Genomic DNA, 15,953 nt, shown 5'->3' on the forward strand with positions numbered 1-15,953 from the left:
AACCCAGGTCCTTCTGACATCCACTATGCACACGGCTTCCCTCTGGCTAAGTCCACTAAAGAAAACAATTGGATGATTCAGACAAAAACACGTGAAGTAACATTTTGGCCCAAATGGTGTTAAGTCCTATCATTTCCATCATTCCCGATCAACTGAATGAAACACACCTGAATGAAAACACCAAGAACATTCCAAGTTCCATGTGCTGCAGTGTCACTTGCTCGCTGACTTCTGTGCCAGCAGAGCAAGGCATGAGTCAGGAGTTTGGAGCAGGCTGCTTATTACATCTTCGCCACGGGAGGAGGAATTCAGGCATATCCCTGCCTCAGTGATTTCCTAATCCATCAGACAGAAACACCCAGGACATACAGCTAACTGAAGATGCATTTAAAAATATATTGCAAAATAGTTGCCTTCAACTCTTTATGGAACAAGAAAGGGCAAAAATCTATAATGTAATATAGATTTGTGGCTATTTTTATTCCACTGGATACCTAATAATCTCTCTTGTGCACCCAGAGACGGCAGAAAGCTCTCTGTAGCCCAGAAAGCTTCTGTTATGTGTATCTGGTATGAGAACGGGACCTACAGTATATTACATAAATATGTACAGTATTTCTATGAAGGGATCTGTACCTGAATATTGAGAGATGGGGGAAATCTCAACATATGCTCCTCTTCCCTCCACACAAAACAAATGCTGCTGGGAGCACTAGTTCATAAAAATCACTGTCCTATTGAAGCAGGTCTCACTGATTCTTGCTTCTCGTGGAAAATGCCACAGACAAGGGCTTTTGGACATTGTGTGTTTGGCAGATGTGAAAATGCAGTTGAAAGACGGCAAAACTCAGATTTTCCAGCGATAGAGTGGTTTCCCAACCAGGTGACCCTCAGAATTATCCAGGAAATAGTTCAAAAAACTAATCCCAGACTCAACCCTGGATTACTAAATCAGAATACCAAAAGTATAGGGCATGGGAGATATATGTGAATTCTAAGCTGAGAGTTATTTTCAAAATAATAGAAGTCATTAGTGTTTCAAAAAATTTTAATGACCTTTTTTCACACTTCCACTTAAACTTTTCCCACTATTCTTTTAAGTTACAAGCTACATACACAGTGGTGTTTACTCTTTCAGGCTACCAACTGGGCTGTATAAAATAATGGCTTCCTGTGTACATGTCTGTATTTTCTCAGGGCTTTAGAGAACAAGTGTTCAGTTTGCCTACATACATTTATGAAACCATCACCAGACAGATTTGCAGGTGCACAGAGACAGTCACAGGTTGAGGTTTAAGAGAGGATCAATGTTTTTCTGCAAAACCTAATGAATAAAGTGACCCAAACCATTTCTAGTTAGGTACTCAAGGATAAAATGGATCCTCAAAATATGTGAAGGATGCGTTCCAAGACCTTTGGAATCCACAAACATACAAATATCCTTTAGCAGATGGAGTCTCCTTGACAAGAGGCAGCAAAGCACAGTGGGTAAGGAGAACTTTGGAATCAAACCCCCCTCAGTACAGATCTTACCTCCTCCGCTTGCCAGTTGTATGATCCTGGGCAGGACGTCTCAGTGCCTCCATCTGCAAAATGGGGGTAATGATATTACCCACCCCGTAAGGTTGCGGTGCAGTTACGTGAAATGATGCATGCCAGACATTCAGCACTTTGCATGGCACATGCTAAACACTCAAGAAACATAATCTATTAATAATAAGTACAAACCCAATAATGACATAAATGAGATAATAATGATGACAATAAAAATATTTTTAAAACTGTTCTCCCCCTTTAGAATTTTAACCACTGTATAAAGAACAGAATGTCAAACTCAGTATTTATACAACTATTAAATTCTGCCACCCAAATAAATTCCACAGACCTCATAGCACATCTGAAACTAAACTGGTAATGGCGGTGAATTACGATGTGGGAGATTAGCTAATCTGGACAGTTGGTGCCATCCCCCATTAATGAATATGATCTGAAATTCACCCTTTGCCTGAGCAAAGGTGAGCTCAGGGGCCACCAGTACCTTGACTATGAGTCATTGCACAAATGCGTGTGTACAGCTCCTGGCTTTCTTCGGAATCTCATCTCCCTCCAAATCCGAAGTATCGCCTATCTTCCTCACAGATCAGGGTAACCACCATTTGAACTTGATGCTGAAGTATTTTCTCTCCCTGCATGAACAGTTTTGGCCTGGCTGGAGTTCTTACTAAAGGAGTTTGAGACTGTTTTTCTCGTTTCTATATGGCAAGTGTGATGGAGCCTTTGACATCATGAACTGAGCTGTGGTCAAATATGAGATCATGCTCTTTAATTTATCTTGAACTTTTCTCTTGGCTGAGAGCCATTGCTATTCAGAATATGTCACTCTTCCAATTGCACAAGAAGGTGACTTTCTTTGAGCGGCCATTGTTCTTAAAGAAACAATGATTCCATGACTTCAGAGGGCCCAGTAGAGATGGTGTGACCACATTGGGTCCATATCATGGCTCCTCGTTAGCTCACGCTGTCACTCAGTGTGATCCATTCTCTCAACTGGCCATGCAGCCTGCATGAACCAACCTCATGCCTTGGGAAAATTACAGATTGCCACATGTCCTGGACCCTGGAAACACTTGAAATATGAATGTTAAGTCCATTATTGCTAAAGATCTGCTGCATAAATGGGTAAACTTTTCTGAGTTTCTTTCCCCCAACTGAATGTGATAGCAAGACTTGTTGGTAGGGCATAGGGACCCTAAAAGAATTGAAACAAGAAAAAAAACAAAAAAGAAAGGTATAAAATAAACACTCATGATCACTGCCACTAGGACCTTATATTTAATGCATCCCTATTTATATTATTCCTGGCTCTACTCCTCTTTATACATCTGGGACATTGGGAAGCCATTGCAGGATTGGTCTACGGGACACTAATGCAAGGAACAGCGTATGGGTTTGAGCCCTGACAGAGTTAGCAAGAGGGGCCAGTGAGCGATCCTCATCTGGGTCCTGAACTTGGTTGGCTCCTTCGGAACCTTCAGACCAAACAATGTCCCACACAGCACTCTGCTCCCCCATGTCCTCTTCTAACAAAATGATTATGTATTTGCCACATTACACTCTGTGCATTGGGTTGCTAGAAATACAGTAGGTTGCACTGATGCCTTAACTCTGTTTTCTATAAAGGGCTACGTGATCTCATGCAGATTTTTGCAAAGTCATATGCAAGTCACAGAGCCCCGGCCCTTTTCTTAACAGGATGGCAACCTTGTTCCTCGGTGGCACCTGGGACCTGGAGATCCTTTCTCCACTTACGTTTAACGCGCAGCCTGGGACTTGTCCCTGCAGCTCTCCGGGTTAGCCGTGCCGCCGTTGAGACCTCCCATCTGGACTCCCATCACCCACCTCTCTTGAGACTGCTCTGGCAGGGCTGGTGTGGGGTGCAGCCTTTGCTCGGAGGGCAACATGTTCCACACAAAATCTGCCCGCCTGGGCCATGGGCTCACCCCTCAGAGCTCCCTGCTTCTCTACTGGGTGCAATTCGAGATTGCCAAGCTTCTCTCCGAAGTCTAAAGTGGTGGGACAGTAGGGAACTATGAGAGGCCTCATGACCCAAGGTACTTCCCCCAGCTCCCAAACTAAACAGCAGGTATCCCAGGCCCTCACTGCCCTAGAGGTCTGCAGTGTGAGTGGATGGGTTCATTAGAGGGTTTTACGTGTCTCTGGAGTTTTTCTCCAGGGTGAATATTTCTATTGTCAGTGGCCCCAATCTGGAAGATCCCATTGTTCTAATCCAGCCTGCCTCCCTGACATCATGAGAAAGAGGGAACAGGAAGAAGGGATGGTTTGTGATGGTGAAGAGGAGGGTCAGTGCTAGCTGTTGCCAAACATTGGCAGCAAGCGCTTCCCCAGCAAATGTTCTGTCTGCTTCAGCCTACCCAGGTTTTGTCAAGATTCTCTAGCTCCTCCTCCCTAACCTCCCTCACTCCTGAGGTCTCTGGTTTCAAGACCACTCGCCTTCAGTTTCTTCCAGATTAGCCTATTGGAGGTTCGGATAGGAAGTAGGGGAATAAATAAATGAAACAATCTGGCCACAGGCTGATGATTGTTCAGACTAGATGATGGGTACGTGGGCATTCATTATATCATTCTCTCCACTTTTGTATATGTTTGCAGTTTTTCGTAATAAAAAGTTAAAGAATAAAAAAAAAAATTCCTCCAGCTTTTAAGACACTCAAGAGAGAGCCCCAACCCCTAACACAGAGTTTCCTGGAAACGCCACACCAAGGCAAGAGGCAAAGATGATTCCATTACTTATACATATACATATATATATATGTATATATACATATTGATTTTCTAATTTTTTAAAGGCCTACTGCTTTATTTTCAATAGACTAAACCTTATTTCTAAGAGGTCCCGAAGTTGGGCTTACTTCCCCCAGCTGGGTTATGGGGGAGGGCTGGTAAAGGGTTCCTTAAAATCCTGAAAGTTTACATTTCCATGTATCTCACAATCTTACTGTGAGGATGGGACTTGTTCAGTGTTCTGAACTTTGCGGAGGAAACGTGCTCTCAATTCAAAGAGTCATTCTCTGGAATTGCACCTGGCTCAGGAAAGGACTGTCTTTGTACTTGAATTTAAATCCAATGGAGAACCTTAACACGGGCATTTGCATGACTGAGAATTGCTGCTGTCTTTTTTCCGTATGTCACTTTCTTGAATGTGTTCTAATAAAAATGATTCTAAAGCAGGCTGTTGAAATATAGTGATTTATAAATACTTTCTGTTGAGTGCTGAGGCCCTTAATTTTCTACCAAGAATCTACCCCATCCCACTTTCTGGAAAGATCTGTCTAGCTGGGGACACATGCCATGAGCGTACGTCTGGCGTGATGGCGGCACCACTGCAATTACAATCACTAATAAGAATTATGTCAACCACAGCCATTTTGTCTTCTGGTTGCCTAGAAGCAGAATTCATTTTCCAGAATGAAGGTGGCCATATGTAGTAGATGAGTGTGGTGGGGAGAAAGTGGAGGAGGTAGGGCAGGGGCAGGAGTGTAATTCACTCTCCAGGGAGCAAGGTGGAAGGAGACACAAGGGAGGCAAATAAGAGAGACAGGCAAAGGTCAAACTCGTTCTGTTCAGTGGTAAATCTCAGCAGGTTCAAATGATAATCGATTGTTCAATTTTATTTACAAAATCGCACCATAGTAAGTTACAAATGTCAAAATCTCATTAAGCAAACTGGAAGCAAAAGGAGAAAATATATGTTTCCAAAGATATTTTGAGAAACACTTTTTTATCCCCATCTTTACCCCCCTTGAGCCAGACTGGCTAGGCCACTCCCATGAGCCAGTTCTTTGGGAAAGGAGGCATTTTTAAAAACCTTACAAGGGGCAGGAAAGGCAGATCCAGATAAGGAGGTTTTCATTTACAGAGCAATTTTTTCCTCCAGAGGCTGGGAAGGCACTTGGTATACATTATCTCCTCTGATCTTCACAGCACCGATAGGCAGACAGTACTCTCTTCATTTTCCAGATAAAGCGGCTGAGGCTAAGAGAAGTAAATCGCTTGTACAAAGCCATAAAGCTACAAAATGGCAGATCTGTGATTCAAATTCAGTTCTCTATCCCCAAACCCATGCGTATGCAAACCACAGGGCTGATGGTCCCCTGCCCACCCTGGGCTGTCCCTTGTTCGCTGCCACGGTCCTCACTTGAATGAACTGTGCAGCTTCTGTATACCCTGGGGTTTCGGGGTGAGCTAGAGCCAGCATCTTGCTCTTCCTTGTGTAGTTGGAGATCTCTTCCCAGCCAGGGTCTTTGCAACCCACATCCATGTACCTGTGACGTACAAGAGCAAGCCTGATGAGGCTGAGAGCACCATTTGGTTTTCACAGGGACGTGCTTATCATCAAATAGTTGAGTACCTACAAGTGCTGAGCGTTAGGATCTAGGTGAGCGAATATAGACTCAGCCCGTTTTCACGGAGCTTACCAGCGGTGGGACAGACATTAACCAAGTAACACATGAATGGGTACGTAATTACAACTGGAAAGGACCTTGGACATCAACAGGTGCAGCTGAGACCCGGGAATGCTAAGCAGTTTGCCCAAGACCACATAGCACGTTAGGGGCAGAATGAGGACTAGAACTCAGAGCTCCTGATTTTATGTATAGACAACTTTTACCCCTACCAGGTCACACTCTGATCTGTTGTGGACCCATAGACTGGCCCCTCACCCCAGCCAGCCATATTAACATGTTGATGAATCAGTATGCTCCCCCCATGCCTACGAAAAACCAGACAGCACGTTTCGTAATGATAAACAGTATATTGAACCAAACCCTTGATGGCATTTACCAAGCCTTGTTCGCAGAGTTATTTCAGAACCCAAAGCACGAACAGAGAGGCTAGGCTCCCATGCTGTAACAATACTGCCTACTAACGATGCTTGCAGGTGTCTCAGTGTTTGGCCCTGACCCCAGTATTTTCTCATCTCCCGGGTTCAGCAGTCATTCGTTCACTCATTAATTCAATAAATATTTATTGAGCACTCACTAGGTATCAGGCCCAGTTCTCAGAGCTGGGGACACAGCAGAGAACAAAACTAACTGTCCCTTGTGCAGCATACATTCTAGCTGGGGGAGAAAGACAGCGAACAAAATAAATAAGTAAATAACACAGCATATTAGAAGGTGATAAATGCTACAAAGAAAAAGAAATCAAGAAAAAGAGGTAGGGAGTGCCAGAGGTAGGGATGCATTTTTCAGTAGGGTGTTTGGGGAAAAAGATCTCCCTGAGAAAATGATGTGCTGGGTCCTCATTTTACACACACAGTCATGCAGCTGTGCATGTGATTTGAAAAGTCCTATAAGCCTTCCCCTTTTTCAGAAAAATAAAGGTTTCTCAGTAGCACATCCCGGAGCCCAATTTCTAGCTTTCCCTTTTTCCTTTAAGCTGAAACAGTGATTCTCATACTTGAGTGTACATCAGAGTCACCTGGAAGGCTTGTTAAAACACAGATTGCTGGGCCCCACTTCCAGAGTAGGGCCCACTCCCAGATTTAGTAGGTCTGGAGTGGATTTACAAATTTGCATTCCTAACAAATCCCCAGGTAATTCCGATGCTACTTGTCCAGGGACCACACTTTTGAGAGCCAATAGGTTCATCTATTATAGTTAGAAGATCCCTATAAAAATGAAACTAGTACCTGATAAAAGATGCAGCCATTCTTTAGGATCCATGGCCATTATCAAAGTAGCTATTCCAAGAGCAGGCTCCTAAGAAATTTGACTTTTTAAAAAAAACTGGGATAAGTTTCAGAAGCTACAGCCCAGGACCCCAAGCATTGAAGAGTTAGGGAAAAGGACAGGTCCTGAAAAGGTGGTGACCACAATATTTCATAGCTTGTCTATCAGTGCTCTGCTGTACCACTATTTCATATTATTTAATACTTTTGTAAGCCCTTTTGCCCACGTGCTCTTTTGACACAGTTAACCAGTTGCGTAGCAGAACAGAACTGTGTCATTATTGACTAACAGGACGTGTCATTATTACCTTCTATGGATAAGAAAATTGAGACACACAGAGCTTACATGGCCTCCCTTGGTCATCAAAGACGAGAACCCCAATTGCCTCACATCTAGTCCAGCGTTCTTTCTCTGTTAACACTCTTCATAACACTAGCTATAGCTTTCTCCTAGGGCTTCTACCCCTGGGCCATTAAAATCCAGGACATATTGTCACTTTCTGCCTTTTGCTCTGTTCAAAATCCCACTTGCTGCAAGTAGATTATTCATGTGGGTGATTGTGGCAAATACTAAGCCCTGCATGAGTTTCCTCTGCCATAAACACATTTCTCCTCTTCCACTGCCAGGTATTAGTCAGAGAAAATGCTAACTCATTTTAACGTTCGCCTAAGCTAGAACTAATCATTATGAAAGCAAACCTGCTGGGGGAAAAGCACACATAATGCTTCCCAGAGGCAAATAGAAATGGCATTTTGATTATATGTACCATTGCTTCCTTTCCATTAGTAGAGATAATTGAAAGTCCCCTATATTACTAAAGCACACAGCGAAATGAGAGTGGATTTTGATTTTGTTAAATCTGATGGCTGGTTAATCACATTTTCAAGTATTTAAACATACCACCACCACCCCCCAAAAAAATCATGGAAATGAAACATAAAATCCTCCCTTCCAGTACTTGCCCTTTGGTTCTTTTCTCCAGTCCTGCACGGACTCTTCGTAGTGAAAGAATGAGATCTTTCATTGAATGCATAGACGTGACCTTTCTCTCTCTTCAGTTTCCATACTGTTTCTGACCATCCAGGAGTTTAAAGTTTTAGAAGTATAATTTCTAAAACTGCCCTTATTTGTCTCTCAATCCATTGGTATTCTGACATCTTCCTCCGGAAATGCCATTGGGACCACTCATTTATTCAGTAAGCATTTATTGAACACTTAATGTATACCAGACCCTGTAAGAGCCAGTAAGCAGGCCACAAAAGTGAGTTAGAAATCATCTGTCCCCAAAGAATATAGCATAATAGAATCAGTCTGTAAATTATACAGAATAATCAACATTGAAGTATATTCTAGATTTAGATGATAAACTCACGTGAGCTTCTCCCCATTTTTATTCTCTGTACTCACTATGTGCTCAGATAAAGTGAACTGATGAGCTATTTTACCTTCAACATAAGGGAAAGAAAGGATGCCTGGGAGGAGAAGAGGGGGTGAGACTGGGGGTCTAGTCTGTAGTTCTGAGCACACATGGAGATCTGGGTCGCCAGCCCAAAGCGTGGTAACAAGGGGGCAGTGGGGTCTAACATCTGCTGTAGATATTCCACATGTGGATTGTAACAAATCAAATATGTGAGGGTCATAAGGCTTGGATGATTAGAAATTCCATATTGATGAAAGATCCTGTGTGAATGTGTTTTTGCTGAGTTTTAGATTCCAAGGTGTGCTATAAAAATAATTCTTTCTTTAAAAAAAAAATAGTTCATGCCCATTGCAACACAGGGGCTGACCATGTAAGAAAATAGATTGGCTTGGGAGAGCTGGGGCGGGATGCAGAGGATTCAATTATTTGGGTCAGTGTTGGAGAATCCATGAGAAGACCGTAATCCAACAATGTGTGTGTGTGTGTGTGTGTGCGTGCATGTCTGTACACAAATACATATGCACAGAAAGAGGTTGAAGGCCAGTAAAAAGTCTTTATGAGGATGTGAAACCTTTAAATAAATTCCAAAGTCAAAAAAGAAGACAGGCTTAGAAAACCAAAAGCACCATCAGAAGATAAGGATAAGACTGTAGTTCTGGTGACTAAGCTGCTGAAGGAATACCACTGACACACCTTCCTCCTGTTTAGATTGGGCCACCTGAACGTGCAGCATCTTTTATTCCCTCAGCACCTGGAAGGAGCTGCTCCGGCTCCGACTCCACTCTGTTTTAGGTCAGGCTTTGTGCAGAGCGGAATCCCAAGACAGGGACTCGGGGCCGATATGCAGCTGGATCTCAGATCTGTTCTTTGAACCCTATTTCTGGCAGCTCTGCAAACCTGTCCTGACCCTGGAGGGAGTGTTCACAGCACAGGTGCTTTATCCATGCTTACCGGTGACCATTGAGGGTGCTAGTAGAGTGGTGTGGCCGTGGAGAGTGGTAGAAAGAGGGGGAACATAGAGTGTTCAGGAATAGCAGTGATGGGGAGGGGGTCTCCATGTGTCTGCCTTTGAGTTTCTGGGATGGTGGAAAAACGAGAGTTATTCTATCTGTAAGGATGTCCAGGGATTCTGTTGCCTGCCAATGGCAACATTTTAATGGTCCTTAGACCCAATCGTAGTGTGGAGTTTTCAGATGTGGCTGGGTTGAGTTCCACTGGGTGGTTGTTATGGCACATATTGTGCTCAAAAGAAGTACCAGGGTGGGGCTCGGGGTGGGGGTGGCGGCTGAAACCTAGTTCATGTAGAAGCAGGGATTCAATTTCGTTGGTGTGGCACTCTCACACTGAAAGGGACCCATGTGTATGTCACTCCAGGTATTGCTCTGGGATTGCCTGGATTCATGAGGCCTTGCATGGGCATCTGGGCCCTGAGAGGAGCATGTTGGTGATAACATTGATTTACACAGCTGAGTTCTTCAAGGCTGACTGGAAGTTAGCAATGTAAATAGCAGGCTTTGTACTTCCAGATTCTTCGTGCATTCTCCTTTGGTATTGAAGATACTAAAGTACTGCTTTATGTTTTGATATTTCTGGGACTATTTAAACAACAAACTTGTTGGAGAGTCATAGGTATAGGCTTCAAAGCCAGGCCATCAAAAGTGATCAAAATACTGTCTGTCCACCCTGCAAGGCCACTCAAGCAGGCTTAGAAGTGGAAGAGGTCATTTAAGAGAGATGCCCTTGCAGGGTCTGATTGATTGGTTGGTGTTGCAGAATAGAAGTGGTGACACGACAGCTTAATGGCACCGCGTAAGGTTGCTTGTAGGGCCAGGCAGGTGCATAGCCTAGGAGGGGCCATCAACCTAGCATTTCTAGCTTCTGAGGAAGGAATGATTCAGAAATTAAAGGAGAAGGTCATTAGCCCCATGACTTGGTGGTGTTACAAAGGTGGTTGCTTAGGCTGTTGCCACATGCCCATTTCCCATCATGCACTAGACCTTAAATATGGCTGTAATTGTCAGAAATCGGGCTAACTGATTTCTCCTGGATAAAATGTCATAAAAGAATGCATATGCCAGCAGAGGTAGGGGTGGGGTGCAGAGGGTTGAAATAGGATAGCATCAGTAGTTACATTGGACATGTTGGTCTCTGGCAAATGTTTGGTATGAGGGAGGGGTATCAAGGGTTATGCCCAAAGTAATGTGATGACTTGGGTTCTAGAGGGTCCCCTCAGCTATCAGAGACTATGGGAAAGACTAATACTTCCTCAAAGATCAATTAAGGAATCATTTGTCAAAAAAACAACAGAATGGATATTGTTAATAATTAGTGACTCTTAATAATACTAGATATCCATCATGCCGTTTATTCATTCAACAAATATTTATTGAGTGTATACTATGTGCCAGGCACTATGCTAGACAACAATAAGTACAGCAACAACAAAAATAGACAAGAATTTCGACCCTCAGGGAGCTTACATCCTCGTGGGAATATAGACAAGTAAAATATATAAAATGCCAGATGATGATACATGCTATAGAGAAAAATATAGCTACAGGGATGGAGGGAGATGAGGGCCTAATTCTGGTGACTGACATAATCAGGAATACAGGATATAAAGAAATTCATCCAAATCATCTCAAAGCGACAGTGGTAATGAGGCTCTCAGTGTTGGAGGATGAGGGTTCTGCTAGGAGCACACACAAGGTTTTAGAAATCATTCTTCATTACTCCCCCCAAAACCACGAAGGCTCGAGGAGAGGTAGTCTTATTTAGGAACAAGCAGGAGCTCTTAGGTAAGATGGTCTCTCCCCGAGGCTTCCTGCCTCCATTGGAGCCAAGAAAGTGCCCAGGAATGTGCCCCAGAAGTCAAGTGGGACCCCAAGCTATTCTCTCCTCCTCTACCAGGAGACAAAGGGAGCCCTTCTTAGATGATATCAGCCTAGGTTAGAGGAACCTGCATCCATTCAGAGTAATGAGGACCTCCCCTATGGTGGGAGCAAACATCCCTCCAAGTTTTCACATGGTGGGATTCTTGAAAATAAATCAAGGTATAGTCCAAGTATAAAATGAATCTAAGAACCAGTAGTTCACGGAATACTATTCATAAATCTCTGGAAGTTCAAATGGGGCATTTTAGATTCTGACAAGTGTAATACGGTATTTGTTTTGTCCTTAATAGATTTAAAATGTGAATTCTCTTTGATTAGCCCCCTTGATTCCCAGTAGACTGCAGGGCCCCTCAATCTAGCTTGATAAAGATTCGGCAGCAGCAGGAAGAATGGTTTCCAACCATGCCTGGTTGGGGACAAACCCCAGTCACCAGTACAAGGGCAGAGAAAGTCCCTGTTCTCTTGATCACAAAGAGCACAGGGCCCCCAGAAGACCCAGTGAAGAGGTACAAGAATTCATGCTAGAGTCTTGGGCTCACACAATAGATGTGTTCAACCCAGCCAGCAGGAAGAATACTTAGTCACAGTCATCGTGTAAATATAGCTTCTGCATTACCTCTTCCCATTAAACTTTGGCATCAGACTTGGGAGTTAAGGAGAAACTAGTCTCTCCCCCCAGCTACATCACTGTGCCCTCAAAACACAAGCTTTTAGGTTGAAGCCAAATGAGAGAGGAGCTCAGATTACCGCACACAAGTCCTTCCATTCATTGGTAATTCACCATGTTTCATCTAACGCTAAGACTTATCTTTAGAGAGGTACATTCCTAGACTAAGTGCAGAGAGTTGTCTGCCGTAGATGTATAGAAAAATTAGTCTCAAATGGTGTTAGCAGCTCCTCCAGAAAAAGGCTGCATGGGATGAGTGTATTCCTACTCAGATCTGCCTCTGGGATCCAAGTGGTGTCATGACAAACAAAATCGCATTCTCCGTGTGGCTATGAGAAATCAAATGTGGCATTTGGTTATTTTCTATTTTCCTGGATCAATACATGTGCTTAGTAGAGGTGTTCTGACCATACCTCATGTGAGTCAGCCATCTTTTATCAAGTCCTGATAAAAGTTTGGTTTTGAACATGCCTCGGACCTCATCTGTAGGACGCAAAATCTTTTGAACTTGCCTGTAGATGGAGAGCATTAGCCGTATAGCTTTATAGGATCCGTGTCAAATCATACCCGTAATGGGATTGTCATTGCTACAGAGTGAGTTCCATGAGGGCAGGGATTCGTGTCCCCTTTTCTCACTGCTGTACCCCCACTGCCTCTAGCGGTGCCAGACACATTGGAGGTCCTGTGAGTACAACTGCACAGTATATGGAGCAAGTGCAATCTCCTTAGTGTGCAGAGAAATAGTCTCCAACTTCAGGGCAGCCAGACTGGTAAGCAGGTGCCTCCATTGCACCAATGGAGAGTGGCAGTGAGTCTTGCAAAACAATGTCATATTTAGCAAACACGAGGAGCATGTTGCTTGATTTCCAGATAATACAAGAGTAGAAGACAGGTTTGCTGCATGATTTCATAGGCAAAGTTAAAATCTGGAATAGAGGGCCAGGATTGATAAACAGGAAAAGCAACTGAATACTTAGCAAAGCTCTAACACTGATAATCAAAGAAGCAAGTGGACAGTGGAAACCTAGGTGCACGGCCAGATATGGGAAATGACCATGTGGTTTCGTCACTGACAATTCAAAGAAGTCTAACAAATGGTGACTCATCTAGCAACCCAGTTTTTACTGTGGTCCCCATCCATGAGTTTTCAAATGTACCACGTGGCGTCTGGGGTTCTGTAGATCATTTCTTATTAAGAATGTCAAATGGCAGGATTGAAAAAGGAAAAGCAGCAACCTAAGAGAGTACAAGTCCCTCCCACCCCCAAATGAAACAATTGCCATGAGAATTTAAATTTGGAAAGTTTCACATTTGGTTTGCTTCACCGAGTTGCCAATGAGGACTAAAGTTCCGAAGACCGTGTTGATTGCAAATGCGCTTCTCTTCTGTGCCCTGACCCACGCCCATGCTCATGATTCTCATTAAGCATTCCTAAAGCTCCAGGAAACGAGAATGTGAGAATTGCTGCATCTGTTGTGAGTCCGCCCAAGAGATGGTCAACAATGGTGCCAGTTTCCTGTTGGCAAGTGAAACTGGCCTGCAGCTTCATTTTATTGAGCTCTAAGACTGTTCCAAAAATGCACAAAAGGAATATATGAGTAAAATATGGCCCTTGACTAAAAGAATTGTATAGTGCAATTGACAGAGAGAAAATACAAATGCTCAAAGAAAATTCACAACTGCGTATGATAGGAATAGCTGTTGCATTAGCCTGAGAGGTCCAGAAGTTATAATGATGTCTCCTCCCATTGTATCTCTATCCAAAACCAAGGATGACTCATAGCATGTAATGGTAGTAATCTTCAGGTTCTTTTAAAAAACAAATAATAATAATTATGGTAATAGTAGCAACAACGATGATAATAAAATCCAGTAGGTCTGCCCAAATTGCATTCAATTTGTATATGTCTATATTTGTCTTAGAATGGCTCCATGACATCTCTGTCCCTTTCTTTATCTTTCCTACCACTCTTTCAGTGTTCCTAGACTCCTAACAATTTCCATCCCTAAGACAATTTTATCCAGAGAAAAGAATGAAAGTAGACACATCTGCCAGGATAAGCTAGGTTATGCTGTGGTAACAAACAACTCTAAAAATACTGGTGGCTTTAAACAACAAGGATTTATTCCTTGCTAACACTACCTGTTCATTATGGATTGACGGGGGGGGTCTGTTCATCATAGGGAATCAGGGATTCTGGCGGATGGACCAGCGTCTAAAGTTGCCAATTACCATCTCAGAAAGAGAATTTTGAAGGGTCTTAATCCACAATTAAAGCATTCAGACTAGAAATTACTCAACATCCATGACCAGAACTACTTACATGGCCCTATTCAATCAATAGGGGCCAGAAAAACAATTGTTTTGTGTCTAGAAGGCAGAGAGTTAGAAATATTTGATAAACATCAGAATGACTATGTTAGCAATTAACATATTATATTTGTAAATGATTTACATTTTGGTTCTAACTCAGATTTAAAAATTTTTGGATCTGCTCAACGTGTTTGTGTGTGTGTGTGTGTGTGTGTGTGTGTGTGTGTGTGTGTGTGTGTTTGAAACATATACATCGAAGTAACATTATTCATATTTAACTCATTGTTTGCTTTCTCTTACTCCCACTGCCTAATTTCCACTATGCACTGTCCATGATACTAGGCCCTATGTGTATTGGGTCAGTGCTAATGTCAATGTCTAGTCAGAGTTTAAAGATGGGAGGGCTTCTTATTCTTTTTGAAACTTTTTCCAGATTTAGGGAACCAATTTTTGAGGGTACAATGTCCTGATGAGTCTACAGGGACATGTCTGAGGACTTAATTTATTACATTATTTATATGGTAACCTGTAGTTCTCTATTTATATGGTAACCTGTAGAGTTCTCTATTGGCATCTGGCATCAAACTCTATACAGTAGGTACTGCACAGTAGGGATGTGAACTTATTGAATCCTCTATGGCAGAGTAACTGACTGATGTTGTTGGAAAGGATATTTTACCTAAGCATAAGAACATGATCCATGTGCCACTTTGCTCCTATTATAAGTAGTGCCATATGATCGCATGACCTTGTTCTACAAATCACATGGTTACTCCATTATTAAGTAGCTATGGTATCACTGGGAAGCCAGGGCAAGCTCTACTGTAAAACACATTCAGATTGTCTACAAATATGAGGTATTGAACACAAGCAGACCAGGCAAGAAAATATAGCACTGCAATGGCATGAAAAGAACCCTGGGTTGTAGTCAGGAAATTTGGTTTTGGTCTTAATTCAAGCAAACTAATATTCATATAATTGGAGTTTCCAAAAAGGGAAGAGGGACAGGAAAATATTTAAAACCGTAATGGCTGAAAAAATTTCAAATTTGGTAAAGGCTATAAACCCATAGATCCAAGAATCCCAATAAACCCCAAGCTTCAGAACTATAAAGAAAACTACACCAAGACATACATAATCAAATTAGTCAAAACCAGTGATAAAAAGAAAATCCTGAAAGAAGCCAGAGAAAAACAGGCATGCTATATACAGAGGAACAAAGATAAGGGTGACAACATATTTCTCATTGAAAACAAGGCAAGCAAGGCAAGCAAGAAGGAGCCTCTGAGTTCAACAATGAAAGTAAAAAGAAAACTGTCGAACTACAACTCAATACCCAGTGAAAATATCTCTAAAAAATGAAAGTAAAATGAAGATTTTTTTTCTGACATACAAAAGCTGAAAA

At 42.5% G+C, this 15,953-nt stretch overlaps 1 protein-coding gene across 24 annotated transcripts in view; it reads left to right on the forward strand.

Annotated features, from left to right (window-relative positions):
- KALRN (kalirin RhoGEF kinase) overlaps positions 1-15,953 on the forward strand; it is a 621,535-nt gene that overhangs the window by 457,012 nt on the left and 148,570 nt on the right. For 8 of the 24 annotated variants that reach the window (XM_081025703.1, XM_081025705.1, XM_081025708.1 and 5 more), the window contains exon 34: positions 3,253-4,178. The exons of the other annotated variants lie outside the window; for them this stretch is intronic. In XM_081025703.1, coding sequence (XP_080881829.1) covers positions 3,253-3,315 — 63 coding nt within the window. In that variant the 3' untranslated portion in view covers positions 3,316-4,178. Of the gene's footprint in view, positions 1-3,252; positions 4,179-15,953 lie in introns of those variants that run through there. 24 annotated transcript variants of the gene reach the window in all.

Source organism: Rhinolophus hipposideros, assembly GCF_964194185.1.
Source record: "Rhinolophus hipposideros genome assembly, chromosome: 2".
Taxonomy (NCBI): domain Eukaryota; kingdom Metazoa; phylum Chordata; class Mammalia; order Chiroptera; family Rhinolophidae; genus Rhinolophus; species Rhinolophus hipposideros.